The sequence below is a fragment of the Mycetomoellerius zeteki genome, unplaced genomic scaffold, assembly GCF_001594055.1.
Source record: "Mycetomoellerius zeteki isolate Tzet28-1 unplaced genomic scaffold, Tzet1.0 scaffold204, whole genome shotgun sequence".
NCBI classification, from domain to species: Eukaryota; Metazoa; Arthropoda; class Insecta; order Hymenoptera; family Formicidae; genus Mycetomoellerius; species Mycetomoellerius zeteki.
This window is the reverse complement of record NW_017257000.1, coordinates 46,635-60,709: the sequence shown is the minus strand read 5'-3', so window position 1 is coordinate 60,709 and position 14,075 is coordinate 46,635. Positions and strand designations below refer to the sequence as shown.

Here is a 14,075-nt window from a genome sequence, read left to right as displayed (position 1 = left end):
CACACACACACACACACACACACACACACACACACACACACACACAATTATATTCCACTATACTATATGTATATAATTACCATAGCATCGTGTGGCAACATATTCATAAACAATGCAGTGATGTTCCAACGATGGATATTATAATAAAGAGTTCCTTGAAAGTGATCGCCGGCATTCAGGAAAATCGCATTCGGTCGTTCTTTCATGAGCTGATTAACTGCAGTGTAGACTCTAGCTATACCTCCTATGCAATCCTCTTTGTGATCCTCTCGGCAGACTCCGGAATATGGGCTCGTCTGTTCGAATCTGTTCCAACATAATGTCCGTTTTTTTTTTCAAATGTCACGCTTTGACGCTTTAACGAACAATACGATTATAAAAAGCATACAAAAGTCGAACGATGAATAAAAAAAGTAGGCTAAGGCTACATCATCGAAATTATTGTAATAACTTTATCCTTGATCTCGTAAAATCTCTTCGAGTCCAGAATTACAATCAATTTTGACATTAACTACGCGCATAACGTTAAGATTTTTTAACGGTTGTTAAGAATTAATATTTCTTAACACCTCGATCAGTAATTTTTTTTAAATATGTTCAACAGCAAATTTATATGAAAAGGCTGTGTTTAGTATTTTGTTTAATCCTTCTGACTCACCACGGATCTTTAGATAACATATATTAGAAACCAGAAAACATATAATAAAAATTTTTGCAAGATATATCAAAAGAAATATTTTTCAATAAAATAAAATTTCGAGATAATGTTCTCCTTTTTCGAAATAGAATAAAATCATATCTGTCTCAATTCGATTATATTATAGTTCGTTTAGTTTTTTTTACTATACATCTGCAAATTTTGATTATTCTTATTTAAAAAATGTTATAATACTTACAATTAGTATTTATCCTTTCTTTTTCTTTATATTAGTTACGTATAATAAAATCTTTAATGAACGTAAATTCAATTCATAAATCTTACAGACTTAGTATCAATTAGCATCGCTGTGTTATCTATAGATTTTAGCGTTATTTTAGCAGAATAAATAAGAAATCCGTATAACAAATCAAACTGATAAAGACTCCTTATAAATGAAAAGAAATTAGAAAAATTAAGGGCAATAGGAGTCAGGCGCAGAAGACGTCGCGCAAATAATACACTCATAAAGCGTAAAACTTCTTTATTCTATTAAACACGCTTACATATTTCGGCTCACCTTTGAGCCTTCTTCAGAGACAACACAAACTAATATATATAAACTGTGAATAAAAGTTATCTTGTTATGGTAAGCTCCCCTACATTGTGAATATAAATGCCAAAAATGAAACCCAAATAAGAATGAAAGAAAAAGAAAAAAGAAAGGAAATATTGGAAATATCGAGATAGAGAATATGGAAAACTAATTTATCAAAAAACTTTAAGATTATAATTAATTATTCCAAAAATAAGGACGCTCATTGTGATCACAAAGTATCATATCGCAAACATTACTATTAATAATTCAAAAACCGATTCTTGATATGTTGACCAGTCAGTATCAGATACAGTGAGTCACTTTTAGATTTAGCTAGTATTTTTCGATATTATAAATGGGAAAATCTAACGTTAAAACGTTAATCAATTCCAAGAAAATGAAAGTTGGAAAATAATCAAAAATCACACCAGAAAGACTCATTACTGTGTACGAGCGACACTGACAGTCAGTCAGTGTCGCACCTGACTCCTATTGCTCTTATTCTTTCCAATTTCTTTTGAGTAAATAAGAATTAAACAGATTTGCTTACCTGGCATGAAAGTCATTTAAATGAATTATCGATAACTCGAACAGATCTGCCCTCCCGAGATAAAAGAGTCCACGTCCGGTAAATCCCAAACAAACTTGAAACAAGACTAAGACTAACAGTAACACGTACATGTTACACCTGTCGGTAAAGATAAATTATTAAGTAATTTGTAAATAATTAAATGTTTTATTCTACAAATATATAATTAAATGTAATGAGATTTAAACAAATATATCGCAAAGTGTAATCGCGATATATTAAATATATAAATTAAATAAATATATAAATTTTATATCTTTTTATATTTAAATCTGAGAGTCAAGAATGTCACTTTTAAAATGAAACAGACACAAAAAAGTACTGTGTAACTAACTTAGCAATGTCTTTTTTACATGTTATGTTATAACTACGTTTAATTCTTTGTCAACACAGAAATGATAATTACACATTTTTTACAACGCACCGTCCTGTTGCTTGAAGAAAAATAATTGCAAAGATAATGCGGGGAATTACGCAACATGCAAAAGTTGGAGACAAAATAGCTTTGCGTTTAAGCGACCGTCACCGAACATTGTTACATTGTTGCACTTTTAAGACAGGTAATAATATTTTTCGAGTATTATTCCAATATCTTTATCTCTGAATATGTAATTTTTGTTTTATAATTCAATAACTAAAAGATATATCAAGTTATACAATTTATCCATTAGATTATAATAAATTACACGAAATGTTTATTTATATACTCAATAGCTTTAAAATTAGTTTTATCGTTCTTATTTCCAACAAATTTCTATACACTAATATGTTTCTATAATTAACTTTTATATTGAATTCATATTCCGTTATATAATTTTCTACGATATGTGTTGAGATTATCTGTCTATTTGATATACTTATCTATTTCAATTTGCGCAAGTTTTTTTCTTAGAAATGCGAGAATGTTTCATCATTCAATGTCGCGAGATCGAGGAATAAAGTTCGTGAAGCGAGTGTTATCAGAATACTTTCAAGTCGTTCGATCGTACATACATTCGCGCGACTATTAATATGCAGCATAAAAAAACGCAACTTCTTGCTTTTTCACTCCCACTAATTATAACGCAAACATAAAACAAGTGTTATGAGTTCGCGAGTGGACAAAGTAATTGTGCTGTGTGAAAAGTGCAAGGTCGATTAATGCAAATATCGAGAACGAAACATTTAACAAAACGCAAATGATCTGACGCGATAAACATATTGCGATGTATGTAATTGTTTACCAAACAATTATTTATTCGCATAATAATTATAATTATCAGGTTAAATGAATGTACACTGTTAAAAATTTCATGAAACTTAATATATTTTTAATTTAAATAATTTAAACTTAATTTCATGACATTACATTAAATTTAATGTATTTACAACTAAAAAGTACATTTGTGTACATGTACATTAAATTTCATAAATTTAATGTACATGTTCATTACATTTAAGTAACTACTGTAACTTAATTTTCAGTTAAATTATTCATTACTTTTATTTCGTTCATAACCACGAGCTTCATTTGTACTAGCTTTCATATGTAAAGGAAGCTCATGGTCATCTGAAAAGTCAGCACATTTCTAACAGTGTACAATTTATCTATAATAAATAACTGAAGGTTACGAAATAGATAACGTTGATCAAATAATAATATGCTTCGTTTGGTAATCAGTATGAATCACCTCTATCTCCAGTCAATATGCACGTATTGAATATTCGTAGAAAACTGTGTGTCTTTTGTACTCAACGCATATCTTCATTTCTTACGTAAAAAAATGTTGATTGTTCCGAATCCCCTACTTCACGAGTGATTACAAAACAGCTCATTGTCGGCAGCTTGTATTTTAATATCTCAAATATTAATTTGAATCTCGATATATTTGAGATAACAAGATAACAATTTCCTTTGTGAGTATAACTGTAAATAACAGAATGATATCGTTATAATTAAGATTACATACATTTAAAATCAAAATTTCGATAAAGTACGATTCATTTTATTCTAAATAGTGTGTATGTTTATGTAAATATAATATTTAAATTAATGCATATTCAATGAATTTTTTATTATAAATCGATGAGATACGATCTTCATTCTTAATTTAAATCAATTGCGTTTACACAAAGCTCCACAACTCGCACCACCATGAAAATTTATAGCTTAATCTTTATAAAATGTTTAAATATATTTTTTATTTATATTTTTTATTTCAATAAAAGTATATATACTAAATCACGAAAATATATCGTAATTTTTTAACACTTTTTAATGATTTAAGTGAAATATTATTTATATATTTTTAACTAGTTGACACATTGCAATCCTTTACATAAACAAATGATGAGCAAAATGCTTATCATCTCCATTAATTCTTTCAAGTACTACATGCTGATTTTTAGGTGTACTTTTATTCGATATCGTATGTTACACATAATAATCACGATAATACGTGATTTTATCAATGTAATTCTATATATCATTGGTTCAAGTTATGACAATCAAACTGTAACTTTAACACATCGACTTTAAATAAAAATAATTTAATTATTTGTAAAAAAATTTTAATATAAATTAAATAGAAAAAAGTCTTGAGTATTTAAATATAAACATACGTATATGTTCCAGGATCTGTTCCCTAAAACTCTTTCTTGAAATCTCTCTAATAAAAAGTTATCTAATGTATAATAAAATAATCTACATGGGAAAAAAATTTTATATAAATGGAAATTTTATATACAATTATATATAATTGTATATAAAATATGTCAATTTTTTATATAATTTTATATAATTTTATATAACTATATATAATTATATACGAAACATTTTTCCCCGGATAATTTCTTGCACAGAAGAGATCTAGTTTATATAACGCTTATAATTCTTAATAGAGATCAGGAGAATTCATGAATACAAAATATAAAAAAATATTAACAAAAAAAATTTCTATTATCATCATTCTCCATACAATTAAAAAAAACAATATGTAACAATTCCTGAAAAACTAGTATAAAAAACCCCAATATGTCTTACCACTATTCTAATTTCCACTATTCTATCTATACAAACTTATGCTTAATTAAAAAATGCATTATCAATAACAAAAGTTTCCGCAAGGTTGAGTTTTATTTAAAAAAAAAAAGAAAAAGAAAAATTACGACGTTTAATTGACCCGAATTGATTAGTATATGCGGCCATGTTGTATATCCTGTGTCGATATTGATAAGATATCATATTGCAACATATCGTACATTTATGACGAAGATAGGCTTATCTTTCGGTGTTCTCACGTGATACGTTTCAGCTTAAACAAAATTAGAATGGCTTGTATTACGCAAACATGATCATAATGACGAAAACAGTTTGAGGTCTACACTAGTAAATAAATTGCCTCGCGTCATGTCAATTTATATGATGCGCGAGATTATTTATTTCTGACGAACAGAACACGTAATATAGGCAAATGGGAGAACGAATGGCGAGTATAATGGATGGGAAAGGATATGATGCCAAGGAGACTGCTGAATAACTTTGGCAACATTCTGGCTTGCTGACAGAAAGATAGTATTACGTTCTATACGTTTTGGCCGGAGCGTGTCAATGGGCAGCATACAATTGGAACCAATTATTCTAGCCAAAAAAACGCGTCAAGATTTCATCATGCTAAGATTCTCAAGGATACAATAATAGACTTTTGTAAGCCTAAATGGATAGCTTCTTTATTCAGAAATAAGTAATGATTTCTTTGTCAATGTAATATTAATTAATTCTGTAACTCTAATAATGAGACAATCGGTAATTTAAATCTGTGAAGAAGTCTGGAAAAGAATAATTAAAATTCTATTGATGCAATATGTATTAATTTAAATATTATATTTAGATGTACATAAATATATGCACTATTTAGAATCAAGTTAATTGTTGTTCATTTGTTTTAAATAAACTGTCCGGAAATTTGTAAGAATTAAAGTACCTAAAGGAAGTTCAAGCAGATAATAATCGCAGATAAAAATGGAAGCCACTTGAGAACTTAATATTCCATTAAACAACACTGCTTAGGGGAGACCGGGAACAAAAAGTAACATTTTGACTTTGAAATGTTACAACAGTTAAAATATGAGACTTACATTAAAAAAATATGTATCTTTAGATATAGAATTTATTTAGATACAAAATTTTCTTTAATTTAATTATTTTATGTAACTAGAAAAAAATTATGTTTGTTTAAAGACTGAGGAATTTTGTTACAACCGTCCCAACCCCCAGAGACGATAGTAACGATTATAACAGTAGAGGGGGATAATTGTGTGTGTGTACCACATTTGCCAGAGGTATGTAACACAACAACATAAGTTATACTCTTTCTTGCAGCTCTACAAATGGATATCTGGTTCTTCACTTCCATATCTAATTCTTGAAATGTCTCTGTTTGTACAAAGACACTTCTTTTATATAGTTTTTCTCTTATCTGTCTTGTGTTTTTTTGTTAATGGGATTCTATGATGAAGAAAAATACAGATAACGTTGTACAAAGTAATACTAAAATAAAATCAAGTAAGTTTGGGGATAATTGTAATGTTACAACTGACTCCAGGCATGGATGTTACTATTGTCCCCTAATGATATTTTATGATTTATAGTAAATTTTTTAAATAAAAACCTAGATAAAAATCAACCCAAATGTACAAACCATCAACGCAGATAATCATTAAAACATATTATGATGATACACTATACCTTCATTAAAAAGAAAAAAAAATTATATAAATATTGTAGATTTTATGCATGCAATAAAACTTACTTGATGCATGAAAAAAAGTAATTTTTGCTCCTGCACTTGTGCACGTTCCGCGAGAATCAGCATGTAACGAACGATTCAATGCCGATCTGTCTACAGAATTTTATCATGCAGCCGCATACATATATCCATTATAGTTTAAGAAATATTAACGATGTTACTATTGTCTCGTGTTACTTTTGTCCTCGGTCTCCCCTACTTAAGATTTACTTAGTAATCAAATTTATAGATTAATTTATTATTTCTTGTCACACGTTAATTGGAAATTAAATCAATGATCGAGCAAAAAAATAATTACAACTTTAATAAATAGCTGATAAATAACTAATAACAGAGAAATTTTTTAAGATATAAAATGTATTTCACACAAAACATAATTATTATTAAATCGAATTTTTATATCAAAATTTCTGTCATGAACAACTGATAATAAGCACGTTTCTAGATTTCAACTTCAAAGTAACTGGGTCATTCGTAAACATATTTAAAGCTGTTCAAAGAGCACAATTACAATAAAATACTACTTAATAAATTAATATTAGCCAAAATAAATTATATATGATTTTTTGTCGAATATTCGTTTATTTTTCTTCCAATTGGCTTTTTCAAAATTAGGCTATCGTTTTAAGGCAGAATGTAAAAAAATCGTTACTTTTGCACAATAAAATGCATAATAAAAAAACACTAAATCTTGGTGACATCATTAATACACTTTTAATATAAAATAAAAACATTTACTACCGTAATAAAACAATGTTCTAATATATATATATATATACATATCTCATAAGAATTTTTTTCTGACTCAAATATTTTTCTGAAAAATTAATTTTATAATATTTGTACATGCAGATCATTTTGCTTGCAATATTAATAAAATAAAAAATATAATAAAAATATACGTGTAATATACGTGTAATAATAATAAAAAAAAAAATAATAAATAATATATAAAAACAATGAGTTATTAAATTAAATTTTAAAGCTAACTATAAAAGCATATCTTTCAATCCAATTTTCAATCTGTGGAAGACCGAAAACTTTCTTAAAAAGCTGAGTAAGTCTACGATGGATGCTGCAAGATTCGAATAGAAACTTCAGTAGAGATCGGAAAGAAGTTCGGTGGGGCCTGCACGACAACGTCGATATTCAGTCGACGCCAGTCTCTCGAGAAAATCGGCTCGTGTTTCTCGTCGCTCACACAAAACGTTGCAATAATGTAGAAAAGTGATACATAAAAGTGATTAATACTTATATATTTTCGGTTATACAAGTACTTAACAGCGCTATTCGTAGTTGAAATGATAGTCGGTGACGCACGTTACTCAATTACCTCATTCCTTCTTTCTTTCTTTTAAATCTAGTTGCAGAAATAACGGAAGTGTTATTCCAGAAAATTTGCGATAGGTTTAATTAATATTTTCGTGAGTGATACCGATGTACTCGTTTCGCAAAACTCGATTTTACGTTGCGTCGCTTTCTCTAAAATTGCGCTACATTACACGTGTGTGAACACGTGTACAGAATATTACTTAGCGCGCAGTAATTCGCACAGAGTTACATACCTCATTGATATTCAAGGCAACATAGGTGTTATTCAACTTGTCTCCAATCATCGTTTATAATATATTGTATTAAACATGCACAAGGTATTTCTAAAATAAGTAACTACGTTTCAGATGATTATTAAGTGTATTATTTTACAATATATAAGTGTATTACACTTATATAATCCAAAAATATCATATAAAATGTAAACATATGTTTGCCATTCCGCTTCAGTTCTTCAGAGTTCAGATCTTTTATAGCTTCCTTTTTCAAAGAAAATATTCGAAATAACTTTTTGTAATTATTTACGAATATCTTTTATCTGAATAATATCAAATATAGATTATTCTGCTATTCCTATTTAGCACTCATATATCTTTCTATTCTAAAATTAGAACAACATGTCGTAATATTAAAACTAATCAAACGCAAAATGAAACGTTACTCAGTATATAATGAACAGATGCTTTTTTATAAGCTTTTTATTTTATAAGCATTTTGTACATAAAAAATATTGTCATATATACAATATAATTATCATTATATTATATAATATTTTATAATTATAGTATAACTCCGTTATTTCAGATCGTATCCCTTTCATTTTTTCCTCCTAAAAATAGAACTGCATGAATTCGTGTTAATAATTTCTCAGATGATTAGTGTGTTTTAATAAAAGAAAATATGTTGTCAAAGAAAAAATTCCATTTTCGTCACACTTTCCGTTTTAGTCAGGCACGACGTCAACCTAAATCGAATTGATTATTGCTTGAGGCTTAACGATCTACTTTACGACAACTTTATGAGCCGTTGCAATTCTTGGCAAGTTCTAATGTGTTTTGCAAGATAGTAAAACCAATAAATTTAGATTTCCGATTTTATAAATGCAATGTGCGAAAAATAAAAATGTACAAAAACTTTTATATTTTCACTTTTATATATTTTCAATGTGTAATAATTTCCTTATTTTTTTTTTTTTTTTTTATAAATACAATCATCAAAAAGTATACAAATAAAGGACTCTGATTGGAAGGACTCTTATTGTAAAATATAATTTATATCATAAAATTAATTTAATTATATCACGAAATGTACAGAATAAACCTTGAAACATATTTTATTGTCTCTTCAGATTGAAAGATACAACGTGATAATTCAACGATCGTGAGAGAAACTGAAGCAATAGTGTGACTGGCAGTGTGAAACGAAAGCGTGCCTTATCGACATTAAATACAATAACAAGATACCAATAAAGAAAAAATTCTAGAAAAACCCAACAAAATAACGTGTGGAACCAGTAACAATAAAAGATGTCAATCATTTCGTTCGTAAACTGTTGCGTTATCGTGTTACTGATAATCGCAAACGAAGCATTCGCAAATCCCATTTTACGGAAGGATGAAGAATTCACTATTAGAATCGTTCACACAAATGACATGCACGCGAGGTATTCAATTCTCACTATTAGGCTGGTATTACAATTGTCGCACGACAAAGGTTTTAAGTTTAAGGACAGAGAGATCCGACAACTTCTCTTTCTTGCAGCCAATCAATAAACTTGAAATGCTTTGTCGTACGACAAATGTAATCTTAGCCATAGAATAAAAGTGTTAATATACATATTTGATATTTCTGCTTCTCATCTCAAAACAAAAAATAATTGTGCAAATTCGATTGAGTGTTTCAAAGAAATGAATTGTTTCTTTTTTAATGATTAAATTATTTAAGTTATATTTGCTCTTCGTACATGGTCGTTACAATCCAATTCTATCACACCAACGACAATTATCGCCACCGAGCTAATCACAAATGTTAAAATAGTTAATTATCTTCCACACCCATGTGTCAGTTAGACATTGCACATCGTGGTGTTATTTATCGAGACAATTTCCTTGTTTCTTCTGACGTCAAAATTTATGTAATTAAATCAACCAGAGTATCGCCTTGAGAGTTTTTCACATAATATTTTTAGATTCGAGGAGACGTCGCAATTGTCGACGGCATGTACGCCAGCGGACTCCAAAGCCGGGAAATGTTACGGAGGTTTCGCCAGAATCGCCACTCTGGTCCGCCAAGCGAAATCGGAATCACCTTCGACGATCTTCCTGAATGCTGGCGATACTTATCAAGGAACCGCGTGGTACAACGTATACAAGTGGGAGGCGGTTACTTGGTTCATGAACCTCTTGGCGCCAGATGCTATAGTAAATATCGTCTACTAAACAAGACTCTAAAAACTACAAAAACATTTTAAAAACTAAAGATATGTTTCTTGTTAGTTTATTTATTATTATAGTTAAATTTTTAATTTGTAATTAAATTACAATTAATTTAATTTAATTATAATTCATTTATAATTAAATTTTTAACTAAAAATACCAAGTGGTCATATTTGATCGTTTTAATTTTTTAACTTAATATTATATCTCTTGTATACAAAATAAGATTTTGAAATTTCTTTATTTTTCAATACTTTCTTAATTTTCCTAGTAATTTATTCAGTTGATCTTTCTTAGTGAATATATGATTTTGAAATATCTAAGAATTTAATTAGATACGTATCTAAAAGTAATTTTTTTTGGATCATGGTAATTTCATTAAAATTATACATAAGGATGTTCAAGCTGGTTGTTAAATTTTTGCAGTATTGCTTGAGTTTTCCATATAATTATTTTGATGGACCAATAAAATTATTTTCAGATCTACCTAAATTTTTAGCAAAATCGTTCTTTCCGTATAAGAAACATGATACTTCTAGTGTTTCTGCATTACTTAAAATATTGCAATTTATTCTATATAAAATAATAATAAATAAATGTAAATAATATTTATAAACAAAAAGTAAGTATGTATAAGTATATAATAATTCGCGTTATTATATTCAATGAATTCTGACAGAGCCTGGGCAACCACGAGTTCGATGACGGTGTTAAAGGTTTAATACCTTTTATACAAAATGCTACATATCCCATCTTGACAACAAATCTGGACCTCAGCAAGCAGCCGGACCTGGCCGCCACAAATCTGAAAAACAGCACGATTCTCATAGTGAATGGCAAAAAAATCGGAGTAATCGGTTATCTGACGCCCGACACGAAGATCTTGTCAAGTACAGATAACGTAATTTTCAAAGATGAAGTAGAGTGTATCCGAGAAGAAGTTACGAAGTTAAAGGAACAGGGTGTCGACATACTTATCGCTCTGGGTCACTCGGGATTTAAGACCGATAAGAAGATCGCCCAGGAAGTCGAGGATATTGATTTGGTAATCGGAGGTCATACGAATACCTTTCTGTATCGCGGTAAATCGCCAGACATCGAGGTACCAGAAGGTTTTTATCCTACAGAAGTGGTGCAGAAAAACGGCAGAAAAGTCTATGTTGTACAGGCATACGCTTACACTAAATATTTAGGAAATTTCTCCGTAAGTTTCGATATTAAAGGAGAGGTAACGCATATAGAAGGAAACCCGATTCTCGTGGACGCCAACGTGAAACAGGTAAAGTTTCGAAAAAAATGCAAAATTGTTCAAATGACAAAAAATATAATCTATATTATATAGATTATAATTTAAGAGAATAATAAATGTGTGATATAGATATAATGTAAATTTTTTATAATGTATAATATACAAAATAATTCTTAATATTATATATATAAATATTTTAAAAGATAAAGTTACGGAAAAAAACAAGTAGAAATATATTTTATATATAATATGTTTATATATTGCATATATAAATATAAATGAACACACTCTTAATGTAGTGTAATTATAGTTGCATATACGGAAATTCTCCAAAAAATAAAAGCTTATGATATTTATTATATTGTTTCTTATAGGCAAAAAATAAAAGCTTATGATATTTATTATATTGTTTCTTATAGGCAGAAGATATAGTAAAAGTGATAGACGACAAAAGAGAACTCATTGACAACTTGCAACAGCAAGTGATTGGAAAAACGCGAGTACTCCTGGATGGAGACAGCAAGAATTGTAGACGGCAAGAATGCAATATGGGAAATTTGATTTGCGACGCTATAATCGATTACGTAAGATCGCCAATTAATTATCGTGAACTACATTTTCTAGTTGTCAACATTACGAAATATTCTTGAGAAAGATTGATGTGCTTTTTTTGCTCGTAGTACACCAGAGAACATATTGACAAGGAAGGATGGACAGATACCGCCATCGCGGTGCAAAATAGTGGCAGTATCAGATCGTCCATCACCAGAGCCAGAAACGATCAGGTTAATTGATATTCACTTTACATTCCTTGTAAAAATTTTTCTCAAAATTTTTCATATAATTTTTCACAATTTTTATAATTTTCATAATTTTTGAATAATTTTATAACTTTTTAAAACATTTCTCGGATATTTTAATATAAATTGGGACATTTTTCAGAAATGCCGAAAAAATCTATTTTTTTCTATGAATTCTTCATAATTCTGAAATATTTTTAGATTTGTAAGATTTTTCATTGTATAATTTCTAATAAAAACTTATAAAATCTCTCTCTCTCTCTCTCTCTTTCTCTCTCTCTCTCTAAAAAAGTTTAAGATATTTTTTCAAAAATTATACAATGAGAAATCTTAAAATTCTTAGAATATTTCAGAATTTACATATATGAAGTAGTCCTGAAAAGTGTTCCAATTCTCGTGTAAAAACTCTGAGAAAAATTTTCACCAGAGGATCCAGTTAATTTGCAAACTTATCGTAAAATTACTTACAGGTCACTCGAGGAGATATCATAAGTGTCTTGCCTTTCGGAAATGTCATCGTCAAAGTTTCCATGACAGGAGAACAGATTCTTTCAATGCTGGAGTGGAGCGTTCATAACATCGACAACATAACTTCTACTGGGAATTTATTCGGTGCTTACCTGCAATATTCGGGATTGCAGGTAGTTAATTTTTTTAAACTTTTTTTTTAAATCTATTTCAAAAGAGAATTATTCAATTGTTTGAACATTATTAATTTTTATAACTTCCACTTGACGATTTAAACACCAAAACTTTGATCATTGTTCTACTCTGTTTCGTTAAAAAGATAAATTTGCATGGTTTGCAGGTGGTCTATGACGTGACTCGACCACCGAATTCAAGGGTAGTTTCAGTCTATGTTCAATGCGCAGCTTGCCGAATACCAACGTACAGTGAACTCCAAAAGAATGCCACTTACAATGTCTTCATAAACGATTTCCTGGCAAAAGGCGGAGATGGTTTTCACATGCTGGAAGGTCTTCAAACAATCTCCCTCGGTACGCTTACATTGTGACTTTCACTTCACAATGTCATATCAAGCTGTTTTTTTTTCTCATCATATCTATCGAATATTTTCTCAATATAATCATTTGCTCAATTTTAACAGGTATCACTACGGAACAAGTATTAGAACAGTATTTTCAAAAACATAGTCCTGTGTATCCAGGAGTGGAGTGGCGGATTAAATACAAAAATGGCGAGAATTTTGAAAATTTAAGTAATAATCTTGGAACAACGCATCGATCAGTTGGATTGACGATTCTTTTAATAACCACTTGGTTGTTGTTGTTGACATAACAACACTATCTCAACTTAAATAACTATAAATAGGCGGACATATTCTTTAATTTAATGTTGTGTATCATATGTTACAATTTTATACTACCTCAATATTATTTGCAATTTATATCGTTTTTATATCTTTCTTCAATCGCGCGTGTAACAAAGCAAGTGAAAAGATACATGAGGAAATAACACACATAGGACAACAAGAAAAGGAGAATATAAACGCACAGTACTGTCTGTCGTAATTTTAATCTTTTAAAAATATAACACATATGTCAAAAAATTACATTTAATGAGTATAACATTGTTTCTGTATAAACTTTTTAAAATATTTTTTAAATATATCTCTTTAAAAATTATT

The 14,075-nt window shown here is 29.0% G+C and overlaps 2 protein-coding genes across 4 annotated transcripts in view; one reads left to right on the top strand and one right to left on the bottom strand.

The window, feature by feature from the left end:
- Nucleotides 1–3,640, bottom strand: part of LOC108722461 (apyrase) — a 7,259-nt gene extending 3,619 nt beyond the window's left edge. The window contains exons 1-3 of the mRNA XM_018447591.1: nt 3,495–3,640; nt 1,786–1,923; nt 81–306 (exon numbers count right to left, since the gene is read on the bottom strand). Coding sequence (XP_018303093.1) covers nt 81–306; nt 1,786–1,916 — 357 coding nt within the window. The 5' untranslated portion in view covers nt 1,917–1,923; nt 3,495–3,640. The remainder of the gene's footprint in view (nt 1–80; nt 307–1,785; nt 1,924–3,494) is intronic.
- LOC108722460 (protein 5NUC) lies at nt 2,775–13,987 on the top strand. 3 transcript variants are annotated; one of them, XM_018447589.1, is made up of 9 exons: nt 2,775–3,031; nt 9,292–9,606; nt 10,132–10,363; nt 11,058–11,657; nt 12,047–12,211; nt 12,308–12,412; nt 12,898–13,068; nt 13,236–13,425; nt 13,536–13,987. In XM_018447589.1, exons 2-9 carry the CDS (start codon nt 9,470–9,472, stop codon nt 13,724–13,726), a joined length of 1,791 nt encoding a protein of 596 aa, XP_018303091.1. In that variant the 5' UTR covers nt 2,775–3,031; nt 9,292–9,469; the 3' UTR covers nt 13,727–13,987. The 3 variants fall into 3 exon arrangements, with proteins under 3 accessions (XP_018303091.1, XP_018303092.1, XP_018303089.1); XM_018447590.1 differs by lacking the exon at nt 2,775–3,031 and adding an exon at nt 6,125–6,144; XM_018447587.1 differs by lacking the exon at nt 2,775–3,031 and adding an exon at nt 7,862–8,260.
- Nucleotides 13,988–14,075: the final 88 nt, after the last annotated feature.